Source organism: Molothrus aeneus, chromosome 8 (genome assembly GCF_037042795.1).
Source record: "Molothrus aeneus isolate 106 chromosome 8, BPBGC_Maene_1.0, whole genome shotgun sequence".
NCBI classification, from domain to species: Eukaryota; Metazoa; Chordata; class Aves; order Passeriformes; family Icteridae; genus Molothrus; species Molothrus aeneus.
The window spans coordinates 30,141,193-30,155,705 of NC_089653.1; the positions used below are offsets into that span (position 1 = coordinate 30,141,193).

Genomic DNA, 14,513 nt, shown 5'->3' on the forward strand with positions numbered 1-14,513 from the left:
GAAAATGCAGCAATTTTCCTGCAATCCAGGATACTCTTTTCTGAACAAAAGCCATGACATGTGCCTTTAATGGAGGAACATTCATGCAGCACAACACTCAAACACCCCTTTGAGCCCGAGCATGATGATCCATTTCCTAATGTCCTGTCCTCCCACAGAGCAATTAGAGCAAATGTTCTGTGAGAGCCAGCCCTGCTGGAAGGGGCTGTGATAAAGGAGGGATCTGCTGCCTCCACTAATGGCACTGACTCATTTCCCAAAAGCTGAAACCACTACAGTGACCATCAGTAATGAAGGGCCTGACACATTCTAAAATTCCTTTTCCTAAAACTGGCCAAGATTGAACCTTCCCTCTGAGCTGCACATGAAGCCAGTGCAACACTGATTCAGCACTTTCACAAACCTTTTAGCATGGGCACAAAAACCCCAGAACTTTCTGCCATAGCTTGTGAGAGTTGCCTTCACTAGCTAAGATTGCTGAATTTTAACATCATTGCTCTTATCTAGTTACATAGAACAGAGGCTTAGCAAAAACATCAACCATCACAAGCAATGTAACCTGTTATTTACTACAGAAACAGTAAATAAATGCTAGGGCACAAATCACAGCCTATGTTAATGCAATTCCTGTGTGTGCTGGCAGACCATGGTTATATTTCTGAAAATATATTAGAAATAAACCACAAAAAAGAATCCAAAGAAAGTGTAGTAAATAGGAATCTATCAAGTGTGAAGGGACAAAAAAGACCACCCTGAAGTCTCTTTGTGTCGTGCTCATGAAAAGTTGGTAGAGTTACCTTCTTCCTCCTTTGCTGTAAATATCACATATTAAATATTAATTGGTTTTGCTTGGAGATATACAAAGGGATTTGCACTAAAATCAGATGAAAATAGTCAGGAGAACAGGAAGAAAACAGCTTTGGAGAGCTGGGAAACACCAGAGCACCACTGGTGGGAACCAGTGTGGTGCTCCTGTTTCCCATGGTGAGGCTGGAGGGGTGGAGCACACTGGATCCTCAGGTCCTGCACAAGCACAGAACACATTGTGGAGTACACAAGTCCTGTTGTGTTCATGGATGCAGCCCATTGGTAGGGGGAGTTTTGATCGGGTTTTTTTTTTTTTTGTTTGTTTGTTTGTTATTTTTATTTTAATGATCCTTCAGTTTTGGGGGTTTCACATTGTCTTTCTGGTAGGATAAATATGTAGGATAAAAGTGAGCTTTATTGGTTTGTGTTGTCCTGATTTGCACAGCTCTTTTTTGTGTCTATGCCAGCAGACAGAGTTCTGCTGGACAAGCACGGATTTCCTTGGGGATGAGTGCTCCTAGGTGTTCAGGAAGAGGGCGTGGGGAAAAATATAAAAACTGATGATCCCTTAGAAGCTCAGCAGATGAAACAGTTTCAAGCAATGGCAGTAAAATTTCTGAGTGCTGGCAAGGATTTGCATGGTGTGTGCAATGGGCTCCTTGAAGATGTGTGATTGCATCCAGAGGGTGAGGCAGACTTCACTGGGGGCTGCTGGCAGGGAGAGGATTGCAGCATGGCTGGAAAGTCACACAGCACTGTTAATGTTCACATTCCCACTCCCAGACTGTCCGGGGCCAGCAGGGTTTGGTGGTGAGGCAGTGAGGGGTTTAGAATTAGGAGCTGTCCTGGATTGTCCTTCCTGCCCTAATGTGTCCTCCTTCTGCAGGTGTGGACCATGCTGGGGAGGGACTCTGAGCTGTCCTGATGGCTGCAGACCCAGAGCTGCTCTGTGCTGCCTGGCTCTGGAGCTGGCCCCAAGCCACAGTGCAGTCACAAGTGTCACAGCAAGCACCTCCGTGTGCTCCCTGTGCCCTCTCTCTGGTACATTCCCTTCTGCAGGTTTTGGGTTTTACTTAACATGAATCCTGTAAGATTTTACTTCTTGCTGTCCTTTTGACAGTAATGGACCATTAACTAACTGGAGATAAAACTGAAAGCATAAATCCCTCTCCTTTAGGGAATTAGAGAGCAGGTTGAGGATGCAGGCTGTGAAAGGCAAGAGGAGCTCACTGTAATCTCAGACAAGACCTGATTTACTGTCCCTGGCAGGCATCCCCACCTGTGCCAGCTGAGGAACACGAAAGCAGAAGTTGAGGTTTGTGCTGCAGGACTGTTGGCATCTGCCAAGGGAAAGCCTTTAGCCCTGGTGATTGAGCTTGTTTGCCAGGGTCTTCCCTGTGAGACAGTGAGGGGAGTCTGGGCTGCTGAGGAGCTATCTGCAGAGACTGATGCTGACTCTGATTGGAAGTTGGGTGTTTTTATCTTTTTTGAGGCAGGGTGAGATGAGAAGAGCCAGAGCTTTGCTCATGTTAGAGGTGAGGGAGGAAAAAGCACAAGGAGCCTCTGCCCCAGGGGAGTGCCCAGACTGCTCCCAGCCAGGCATTGGGATGATGAGATGATGGGATGATGAGATGATGAGAAGATGAGATGAGATGAGATTATGAGGCAGCTCTGCAGGTTGGGGTGTACCAAGTCCAGTTCCCAGGCCTTTCCCTGGGGTCTCCAGTAATATAGAAGGGCTCTGCTATGTGTCTGTGGGAGTGAGTTTGCTGATGACTCCCTTCACTAGACCTTGAGGTCAGCCCCTACTGATTAAAAAAGTTAATTACCTTCCTCTTGCAGGAATGACTCTATTTTCAAGGTCTTCCAGGCCATTAATCAAGCATCTTCTTTTGAAAGCAGTTTTAATTAAAAGTAAGTCATCATTAGGGCCAGGTGGCCAAGTCAGAGGGGGATGTCTTCAGAGACCTCACTGGGCTCTGTGTGGTGAAGGGAGTGCTTCATGTTTATGCAGCCCTCACCCCCAGCCTTCCCCCCACTCCTGGTGGGTTGTGAGTATTCTTTTTAGTGTCAATCTGAATATTTAAACACAGTTTAAAATCTATAATTTATAGGCAAATCTCAGAAGAGTTCAGTCACCTCTTGGTGCTGAGGGTGTCTCTGAAGCAGCCCCCACTGCTGTGCTTTGGGGTCAGACTCAGAGGGTTGAGTGAAAGACTTAAAATGTCAAAGTTTGTGGTCAAAATTAGATATTTTGTCTTCGATTTGGTATATTTTCAAGTTTGTTTAATGCTTTTATTACCACATCTCTCAAGTGCCCCTGGTCGTGTCCAGGAGGTGGCAGTGGAAGAGCATCCATCACTCCACAAGCACAGGGAGCTCAGAGCTCACCAAGGGCAGAATCAGGGACTGCTGTACACCATAGCACAGCAAACAGCTGCAGTCTGGGGGGTTTTAAGAGGTACCCCCACCTGGGATGCCCCAAGTGCCAGAATCTGTGGCTCCATAGTTAATAGCCTGGAAATGTGTAAGGAAATTTGTTCACTTGAAAGCCAGGAGGAGAAAAGCTGTGTGTAATTGCAAAGAACTGGATTTCAAAGCAGTTTTAATCATTTTAATCACTCAAATGAGTAAAACATCTGCATGTCAAGTCCACTGCAACTGACTAAAAAGCATACAGGATTCTCAGAGTGAAGCAAACTAAACAGAATAGTGCCAACACCATGTTTTAAGTTCATATTTGTTGATGAGCCTCTAGTCCCCTTTTTAACTGCCCTCATGCTGGGATAACTGCCTCCCTAGAAATGCACAAGGAGGTATTGGAGAACCGAAAAGTTTCACACTGCCTGAGCCTGATGCATCTCATCCCAAAATACTGCAGAAAAATATGACAGGATTAATGTCAGAACCACTTGGGGTTATTTTAGGGAAGTCGTGGGGTGTAAATAAGCATCTGAAGACTAGAAAGGAGCAAATATATTCTGTTTCTAAGAATGGAAGGAAAAGACTAATTGAGGATTTGTCTATCAGTCAGCTTACCTTCAACTGCCAAAAAAATCTTGGAAAGCGCAAAATCTCTGTGAGCAATGAAAGAAAACAAGGCAATGAGTCAAAATGGATTTTTCAACTGCAAATCCTCTCAGAACAAACACAGTTCTCCTTATGAATGGGCCTTGGACTGGACAGAGGGGAAACAATAAAAACCATTTAAAGTCACAGAATGAGCTTTGCTACCTTCTCATTCACAAGGGAGAAAAGTAATTAGTATAGATTGGACTCCTTGCTCAGGCAGATCCCAGGTTTGCAAACAGGAGACACATGACATGGCCTGAAGCTTGTGTAGTCCTCACCTGCCTGTTTCAGATGGCCAGGGCAAGAGGAAATAGGTGAGGTGATATCAATAGGAGCAAGAGACCCACTTGGAACCAAAAAAGGGGACAATAAATCCATGGGAATGAAATCTGGAACTTTTTTAGAAAGAACACAACAACTATGGACAGCATTTTAGGACTCTGAGAGAAATGGGGTGTCTAGAATAAGTGTAATATCAAATTCTTCATACACCCACAAATATTTTTTATCAATTTTCATTAATTATTTTCTGTATTAATTTTCCATGGAGATTAGGAAAGACTTTTTTACTAATAAAGCAGCCTTTTTTAATAGGCTGCTTTATTAGTATCAGATACTTATTTTATTTTAATCACTGTCTTGCATATGTGGGCTCTGCCTGGCTTCGTGTAATTGCACCTCCTGATGACACAGCCTCGGGAAACTTGTTGTTTAATCAGCTGAACCCTCTCTAAAGCACTCCCACCCGCCCCAGCCTGCAGCAGCACTGTCATTTTTTAGCAGGGGGGGTCCCATGTGTGTTTAAAGGCTCTGCCTGCTGGGCTGGGGGCAACTGATGGTGATGGAAGGGCACTGTGCTCACCAGAGGCTGAGTTCTGCTGGGAAATGGGATGTAAGTGTTGCTGGAGGTATGGAAAACAGGTTTTGTTTCTCTAATGAGGAGAGAATTAGTGAGAAAACAGCTGACTAGTGGGTTCCAGGGAACTAGGAATAATTTACAAGAATACTTTGGTGAATAAAGACCCAGCCACTTCATCAAATGTTTTAATGCTGAATGCTGAAGGGAAACTGATATTAATTTCTTGTGAGGAGGTGGTGCTTGATAAACCTACTAGCTCCAGTTAAGAATTTAGTTTTAGCTGTATATTAGGATGATAATTGCATGTATTTGTGCTTAGCCCCATGGTTTGTGCCACATGGACTCCAATCTCCCAGAGCTGTTAGCAGGAGATGTCTCAGATCTGGGATTCTTCCTAGGAACTGTACAAAATGTGTGGAGGGAGGAACTGCTGCATCCTGAGGGCCTCTGATCTAGAGGGGGAACAAAACAAAGTTTTTCTAATTCCCAAAAGGGAACTGGGGAATATTGTATAACAGGAAACAGGTTGGAACTTCCCTTGTATTCTATTGTCCTTCTGCTAATGTAGTTTAGAGTAATCTGTGGGGTTTGCCATTTCTGCAACTCTTTTTAAATAGGTAAATTGTGAAACTCAGTGAAATTGTAAAATTCCACATTACCTTTTATCGACCTCATTGAGTCTCAATATTTGAATGTAAATAGCTTCAGATTTAGAAAGCTGTACTGACATTCTTCATTTAGTTTTCATTCACAACTGTTAAAAATTTTAACACCATTCTTGTGTCAATCCAGCCTTCTCCAAACCCACCTTCCATCCCTGTTTTTAAATACTTAATGTGAGAGCTGGAAGAGAAAGTGCTTGCCTAATTATCCCAATTTTCAACACTGTAAATTAAGCTGTTCATGTGAACAGTTTCTTCATTTAGCAATAAGCAAAGAATGTCAAGGACTGTGAAATAATGCAAATTTTGTCAGACACTGTACACAAGGTTTTTGGAGGGTAAGAACTGTTTGGAACAGTACTTTCCACAATGCCTTAAAAGCAAAGAAACCCACATTTTTGTCACTACAGCAAAACAGAGGTCTTCAAAATCTTCCTTTCACGTTGTCTATGTTGTTGTCAGAACTTTGACAGGTGATGATTTGCATTTCCTCTGTCCTCAGTCTGTGACAGTTTTCCAAGAGGAGGTAGTTTCAAAGCAATCTAGAATTAGCTGTGACAAGTGACAATTGCATGGGTGGCACAAAAGGCTTTTACAAATAGACATTATTTTATGCAACAGACATTAATACATGTTTTAATGAAGGAGTGATTCACAATGATAATATTATTGACTTGTTAAGATTTAACAGGTCTGCCATATGCTGTCGAGTGCTTCAGATGGTTTCAGATTTTTTTTTTAATCTATGCATATTAACAACAGATGTTGAATTTTAAAATGATCCAATAATCAAGGGGAAATCGTTCCAAAGCTGAGTGTTAATTTTGTCATGTAATTATTTGAAATTCTTTGTATGTCTTATATATTGGTTATTTAGCTCATAGCTAGCTCTTGCACATGATATTTTTTGTCATCTTGCTTCCTCCAGAGTTTCCTCCAGTTGCTGAGGAGTGGGTTGGTCGAACACTTGCCTTGGAACTCCATCCCTAACCTTTCAATTCTTTTTATTAAAAAAACCCTTTCACAAGTGCATCTGCCCTCAACTCCTGTGCCTCTGGACTGCACAAAAATGGGATGTTCCTGCTTTTGCCTGGCTTGCCCCTGTTGCACTGAGGGGGTGAGGGGAGGGAAGAAGGATACCACAAAGCAAATACACTGAGCTGACACGCCACAGGTGGAGGACCCCACTCTCAGAAGGATTGAGTGGCTCCTACATTGGTACAGGAACAGCCTGTGGGTGATTACAGATTCACCCTTTGGCTGGTTATTGATAGCTTGAAGATCAGAAATTTGGTTTTTTGCTTTCTTCCTTGCCCTGCCTCCAGGAGCTCAAGTTGAGGTTGGTTCACAGCACAATCTGTTGCTTCTCCTTCCCACTCCTGAGCACAGCAGGTCACAAACTCAGCTGTGGGTGGTGGCAGCCTGGGACAGTGCACCGTGGCTCCCATGTCATTTGCTCTCACGTTTTCACCTGTCTCGTGGGTGTGATGGAGCAAATAAACACATCTCCAGTGGCTGGGAAGCTCTAGAAAGAGAGACAACACCTTGAGCTGATCACCCTCCCCAGAGCAGAGCTGCCCTGGGCTGAGCAGTCACCTTTGTGCTGATGCTGCTGGGGAGAAGCTGAGCTGCACTGAGTGATGCCCAGCCCACCCCCAGCGCCAGCTTCTCACAAAGCACAGCATTAAAACCTCTCCTGCTGCTGGGAGCCACCAGCTGCCTTTCCAGCATGTTTTCTGGAGGTCCAGAGCTGTGCTCAGCAGGAGAGGCAGAGCCCATCTCCACGCTGAAAGCTGCAGGCTTCTCTTTGCAGTCCTCCTGCTGCTGCTTGGCTCCTGTGCCTCATGGAAATGTAGGAATTGTAGGAAATGTAGGTGTAGAGATTTTTGGCATCATCTCCTTCTGGATGTTCCCTGCAGAAATTAAAAAAAACAAAAAAACAAAAAAACAAAACCAAAACAACAATGAAAAACCAAGCAAACAAACAAAACCGACAAAAACAAACAAACAAAAAACACAGGGAAATTACAATGTGATAATTAACATAAACAAGATGCAAAGGATGGAGAGCCCAGTCAGTTTCAAATAGGTAGCAGAGATCTCAAATTGATTTCCAATGGGCTGGAGACACGAACTGGGGAGTTCTTGAGTGTGTGCTTTATTATTTGTATAGATTACTAACTCCACTGACTTAATTTGACAAAGCAAGCTGTAGAAAGGGAAAGTCAATCCTGTCTACTTCTTGGTGAAGAAAGTACATTTATAGATCCTAAAGGGACATAATTCCCGATGAGATACATTTGAGCTTCATGCCCTTTACCTCTCACTTTTTGCCCTCTAGGGAGGCAGCCTGACTATCAAGTAGTTATTCCTGGATCATTTAGGTTGGAAAACACCTCTAAGATCATCAAGTCCAACTGTTAACCCAGCACTGTCAAACTCCCCACTAAACCATGTCCCCAGGTGCCACATCTTTTAAATCCCTCCAAGGATGGTGAGTGCCCCATTGCCCCAGACAGCCTGTTCCAATGCCTGACCAGCCATTTGGAGAAGGAAATTTTCCTAATATCCAATCCCTGTGTAATCCTGTGTGGGTTCCTAAAAGAGAGAGCACTTAGATGTCTTTTTCTTCCCCAGGGAGCAAGAAAATAATAAAACAATAAGAAAATTCCAATATTCCTGATTTCAGGTGGCAACAACCTTGAGGGTCCTGCTTCCACTGAGTAGCTGATCAATGGCTTCAAAAGTCTGGGGGAGAGTTAGGGGAGCAGGGAGCAGAGAAAAAAATAATAGAAAATTTTATTGAAATCAATCTGGAGAAGCCTATCCCATCTGGTTGTCACTACACATTAATAGACTTCAAACCTGCTCTTGAGATAAGGATTGTGAAAATTATTTCCAAAGGAAAAGTCCCATTAGTATAGGATGGATACCTCAGATGCATCTGCAGCTCCTCTCTGGGACTTTCAGTGAAGCATCTTGTTGCTCTGGAGGTAAATCAGGTGCAAAGGATCAGAGTTAGTGATGGTTGTGACCCAAAACAAGGTCACTGGGTATGGGGAGAGTATTTACTTGAGGTAAACACAAAAGCCAGAGCTGTAGGTATCAGGCCAGGCCAGCTGGAAATCCACACAGCAAATGGTTCAGTTCAGAGCCTGTGTGGCTTGCAGAAAGAAGAGAGAAGAGGATACTCTTCATTTTAAGAAGCCCTTTTCCCTTTAGAAAGCTCTCCCTCTCTGTATGCCTTCCATGAGGCAGAAATGTTTGCTTTGATCCTTGAGCAGCCTTTTCTCCAGGGCAAGGAGGAGTAATGTGATTTTTTTTTTCCTGAGAAAAGAAAAAGTTTGTGAGCAGTGAGAGGGGAGGGCTGAAGGTAAAAGCTTGTACTACATTTCTTCATGCAGAAATGGCCAAATGGCAGTGGCTTTACCAACAGAATGTTGTTTTTGTCTTTACCCTCTTCTCATCTGGTGGGGAGATTGATTGATGCATTGTACAGTTCTCTTTCACATTTTTTTATCCCCAGATGCAGGTGTACCATTTTCAGCTTCTGTCACCTTAAACAACTAACTACAACTCACCATTGACACCTCAACAAGGAAAATTTGCTGAATTAAAACTGTACAGAGTCTGTTCTGGTACAACTATACCTGTTGTCCAGCAGGTTGGAAAACCCCCAGCTCTCCCCAGTGCATCTGTCAGCTGTGAAAGGCTCACCCTGCTCCTGTGAGGGATGCCCTTATGGCAGGAGCTGCTTTTGCCCCCCAGATAAACTGACCTTCCCCAGACCTGGTGCAAATACAACTCTGAGTTTTCTTCAGCCAAGACCAAGGAACATTTATTTAAAGCAATGCTTTTGCTTTAAATAAATCACCAAGTTGGTTTTTGGTGACTGTTCTGAGTAGATATCCCTGAAGTGAGGGAAAGACCAACTCTATCTGATCCTAACTGAGGTTTTATCGTTTTCCTTTGGTTGCCTGAACTCAGAGTTAGTGAGCTTTGGTCACTTTATAATCTAATTCCTGATCAAACACTGCCTTATTTTTCTATGTGTTTTATGAGTGCATTGCATTTTAATGCCAGCCCCACTCTAGACCACAGGGAGTAGTTAATGTTTGATCAAGCACCAGAGTAGTTAATAGGTTTATCAAATTTTGAACCAAGCTACTCTACAAAATAAAAGCGTGCCATGATTTCTTAAACTGCAATTAAAAAATATTCCACCAAAAATGCCTCAGTGATGAGCCCTGGTCCTTCCAAGAACTGCAGAAGTTCCCTGGAGAGGGGTGGAGATTAGCAAGAACGTTTCACATGACAGCTTTCAATATATTTATTTGAATAACTGGATTACAGAAGTGCATCAACATGCCTCTAAATCTAATTACTGTTTATTACTCTGGATATCAGACAAAACAATAATTAAATTGGGCAGAGATTCTTGAGGCTCAGTTAACAGAATTGGGGCTCAGTGAATGTGGCTGTGCTTTGTTCTCTGCCCTATGGAACCCCCAGACCTCCAGCTCAGGACTGGACCTCCTTTGTGCAGAAAGCCTGGAAAAATGGCATTACAGGACCACTGAGGTGGACCAAGGAGGCTGTGGAGGACAGAGAAGGAGCTTCAGGAGCCCACAGCTGGGGAATGCAGATAATTTCAGGGTGCATCTGAAACCTGCTTGTGAGGAGGGCCTAAAATGGGGGTAGGCTCTGAGCTTTCTGCTGCAAATTCACATCCTGACAGAATCAGGGCATGTACAGGTTAAACCAGCACTTAGATGAGCTGTGCTGGGCATCTCCAGGAGCTGCCCGACTTTGGCACTGCTCTAAGAGCAGCTCCAGAGGCAGTCTGAAGAGAGATTGCATTTGTCACTGTGGGAACAATCTGTGCACTGAGCAACCCTTCATTTCTGTCTCAAGGAAAAGCAAATAGAGAGAGAAATCCTTGTTTGCTTCATGCAGCTCTTGGCAGTCACCATCCCCAGTCATTATCGTTCAAGAGAACACGAATAAGTCAAACTGCAGTGATGGCAAATGAGGGGAGAATATGATGTGTAAGGAGGAAAAGATCCCAGGACTGCTGTGGTTTAGAAGTCTGGGAAGACTCCACTGGGCTTTGGATCCCTCTGGGTGACAGCACTATCTGTGTTTAGTGCAGGAGGTTGTAGACATCATGAGCCACCTCAATCTTAATTGACTTCTACAAACTGAAAAATTAGCAGTTTGAATTTACTTAATTTCACAGAAGAAAAATCTCTAAAAATCAGGATTTTTTGTTATTTGAAGCTGCTTTTTGCTTTGTTGTTTCAGTGCTCCCTTGGTGTCCTGCTCTCTGTACTCTTTAAAAGAGTCCTGAAAATAAGATTGAAAAGCTTTTAAAATTAGGTTGGTTTGTTTGGAAGTGGGCTTTTTGCCTTTTCAAAGTGGTCAGTTTTTCCAATTACTTACTATTCTGAGCTTCAAGGAAAAACCATTTCCTGAAATTCAGCAAAAGCAAAACACTCTTTAGAAGGTCACTCGAATCTTTAAATAGAGGTAGGAAAGGCAGACACACATAATCACAGAGTGAATGCAAGTAATACCCAATTTAAATGGACCTTCTTCATTCAGTGCCTCTGTAATCAGCTTTTAATGTCCTCATTAGCAGCAGTAAAACAACTTGAAATTGTAGCAAGTTTGTGAAATGGGATTTCAAACGTTTTCCCAACACTTTTCACAGGATGTGCATACAGATCTGGGGCATTTTTTATCAGATTAATTTTACTGAAACACGATGAGCAAAATGATTTTCACAGATTCACAGTAGGATTAGATTTACAAACCAAAGCAGCCATCCTCTCTCTCCCCCTCCCCTCCTGTCCATTTGCATTGCCCCCAGCAGAGAAGTCTCTGTGCAGGTGTGGTCAGAGAGATGCCCTTGCTGACCATGGCCAGAGCTGCCCCTGGATTGTGCTGCTTTTTTGGCTGATGGCAGTTCAGTGCCAGCAACTTTCTCATGCTATCCCAGATTTCAGCTGAGCAGGCTGGAAGAAACCTCTCAGAAATTTGTCCTCTGCACTTAACTGTTATACCAGATATTTTCAGGGAGGAAGAAACTAGAAACCATTAGGCTGATTATAGCTTCTAACTCCCTTTGAAAGGTGAATGTCAAAGGAAATTGCTTCTTCCCAAAAGACTCCTCCAAAGGAGAGCGCCTGCCCGTCCTCTGTGTTTGGCAGCTCTTTCTTTGACTGGCCATGCAATGCTCATGCTTGGCTCAATATCCACAGCCCCTTCTGTCTCTTGGGGCACCTCCAGAAGGGCAGTGCCGAAGCCCCTGGCTCTCTCTGGAGATCAAAGCTGAGGGCAGCATTGACACATGTCAAAATCAGCTCCTCAGGGAATGATGGAATTCACCTTGGTGCTGTCAAGGCTGTGAGGACAACACAGCTGACTGACAGCAGTAGGGTCAGCAGTAGGGTCAGCAAATTGGGGCTGCATGAGGAAAAAATTTTGGCCCTATCCCAAAAAGGGCTACAGGAACGCTGTGAGTTTTCCACCCCAGAGCCTGTGCTAAGGAATGGGCTCTGGGTAGACACACAGATTTAATTTTTACCCAATCCAAAACACTCCCTCTTTGAGATATTTAGGTTTCCTATTCATCCTTGCTTCTCTTTGTCCCCAAAACCCATGTTTGTACTGACAGTAATATCTAACACAGATAGAAAGGACCCCTGTTTTTATTGTGCTTACATCACCTTGGCATCTAACTCCAATCAAAGCAATAAAGATATTATTGAGGCATGACATCTGCCTGTCATTCTCCATTAGAAGTGGAGGTGCACATGGGATTTGTGTTGTTATAATTGAGCCCTAAGGGCAAATGTCAGGAATGAGGACTAATTAAAAGCGGAAAAGACTTACAATGTTCATGTACAAAGGAGGTGCACTCCCACCAGCTCTCATTTACAGCACCACACTGGCCATAATGCAGTTTGTAGCGGGTCCAATTTTCTTCTTCCTCCAGGCAAACATTTTTTTCAGCTCTCCCCTGAAGCTGTCATGGAGCCAGGCATAGAGGAAGGCATTGGTACAAGCAGACATCATTGCAAACCAGTGGCACAGCAGCTGGATGAAGTTGAAGTACTGCTTGTCAATCAAGCTGATGTCAATGTCCTTTATCATGTTGAAGATGTGCAGGGGCAGCCAACAGACTCCAAAGGCTGCCACCACTAAGACCAGCAAGCGAAAGGTCTTTCTCCTCCTGGCTCTGTCCCACTCAGCTTGGCCCTGGGTGACGTTGCCTGGGACTACACGGTTCTTCAGCTTGACTGAGATCCTCAGGTAGGACAGGGAGATGACAGCCAGAGGCAATACATAGGTGATGATGAGGGTGCTGTAGGCGTAAGCCAAGCGATCTCTTTTCATGTGGAACCAAAACTCCTCGCAGATGGAGAAGTCCAGCTCCGGGAACTCTGCGTGGTAGGTGTGCACCAAGGCTGGGGCAGCCAAAGTGCAGCTCAGCAGCCAAATAGCAGCCAGGATGTAAGCACAGATGGGGATGGTGAGCCTCCTGCGGAAGGGGTACACCGTGGCACAGTACCTGTCCACAGCTATGACAGTCAGGGTGAACACAGACACAAACACCGTGACAGGTTGCATCAGGAAAACAAAGTAGCACATGAAACGCCCGTAAACCCATCCCCGGGGCTCAAAGGCATAGGCCAGGGTCAGGGGCACACAGGTGGCACACATAAGCATGTCTGAGAAAGCCAGATTGCCTACCAGAAAGTTGGTGACATTGTGCATTTTTTTTGTCTTGCAGATGACATAGATGAGAAGGTAATTCCCGATGACACCAATAAAAACCACCAGCGAGTAGCAGGGGATGATGAGTGGCTTGAAGGACTGAACAAACTGGAGCCCTGAGAATAAATTGCTGGTGTTGCTGTGAATCGCAGAGAGGAAGCTTTGGGAGGTTAAATTGTCCGAATTCATCATTTTCCTCCTTTTGTTGTCCGCCGTCAGCTGAGTGGAGTAGTTAGCACTGTGCTGCTCCTGCACTCAATCAGGGGGGATAACGGATGGATCACTGCCTGTCCAGAGGTTGCCACATGGGTAGTAAACAAGCAGCTGGAAATGCAAAAGGTGAACTTGTAACCCTTGAGAGGCAGCTTTCAGCAAATCCTAAGAAAAATCAAATACAACCAATTTCCATTAAAGTCCTCCTGTATTTACTATTAAATCTAGCTTTTGACAGCATGCCACTTAATAAACATTTAATACAGTGAGTACTTACTTCTGGGGGTTTTTAATCCCACATGATTTTCCTGTGGATGCCAAGAAGTGCCCTAGATGTCTGTCTTCTGCAAATCCAGGAGCGTGTGTCTGTGTGTGTGTGTGTGTCAGAGAGAGGGAGAGAGAGAGAGAGAGAATATATGAGTGAGAAAGAGGGCGATGTGCATTTACAAGCTAAGTGGAGATCACTGTTTTTAAACAGTCTTCACTACTAGGTCATGACAGATTTATGTATAAGCTTTTATCCCCATTGGCTGCCCTGCGTATTACGTTGGTCTTTGTGTGTTTTTTACTGATAGTAATTAGTTCCAGAATATCCTTTCAAAAATTCCCCTCTCCTTCCAGTGCATCTATAATTGCCCCTCACATCTAAAAATCAATTTACTTTCATTAACATGAACCTGCACAGTATCTAATCCTAGATTAGCATTTCCAGAGCCCCCGGAGTGTCCAAAAATACTACCTGTAATTTCGTTGCTATAATGTGACGGTAAAATAGAATTTTAATCACATGCTGAAGGCAAATAAATGTTTATGCCACTAGAGGGTCTCAGCTATGTACCTGTGAATGAAGTTAGGATTAGAAATGTGCATTTAGCTTGTAGCACAAAGGATCTTATTTTACTTAAATTTATTTTCCACTGGTGCTACAATGTTTACTCACCCACTATGGCTATTTTCAGTAGGATTTACACATTTTAAAAAGTAAACAAACATGTGTGAGCATCTCAAAGGAAATTTTAGCATCCCAATAAGTTAGATGTAAGGGTTTACCTGCAGATAACTGCAGCAAACTTCTACCAGTATTTCAGCTACCCAAAAATATTTGGGGTGTTTCTTCA

The 14,513-nt window shown here is 43.8% G+C and overlaps 1 protein-coding gene across 2 annotated transcripts; it reads right to left on the minus strand.

Moving 5' to 3' along the window:
* Nucleotides 1-3,395: 3,395 nt before the first annotated feature.
* PRLHR (prolactin releasing hormone receptor) lies at nt 3,396-13,843 on the minus strand. Of its 2 annotated transcripts, none has more exons than XM_066555075.1 (3): nt 13,673-13,843; nt 12,298-13,506; nt 3,396-7,313 (listed from the first exon to the last, which is right to left on the minus strand). In XM_066555075.1, exon 2 carries the CDS (start codon nt 13,372-13,374, stop codon nt 12,340-12,342), a length of 1,035 nt encoding a protein of 344 aa, XP_066411172.1. In that variant the 5' UTR covers nt 13,375-13,506; nt 13,673-13,843; the 3' UTR covers nt 3,396-7,313; nt 12,298-12,339. The 2 variants fall into 2 exon arrangements, with proteins under 2 accessions (XP_066411172.1, XP_066411171.1); XM_066555074.1 differs by having other exon boundaries at nt 12,298-13,560.
* Nucleotides 13,844-14,513: the final 670 nt, after the last annotated feature.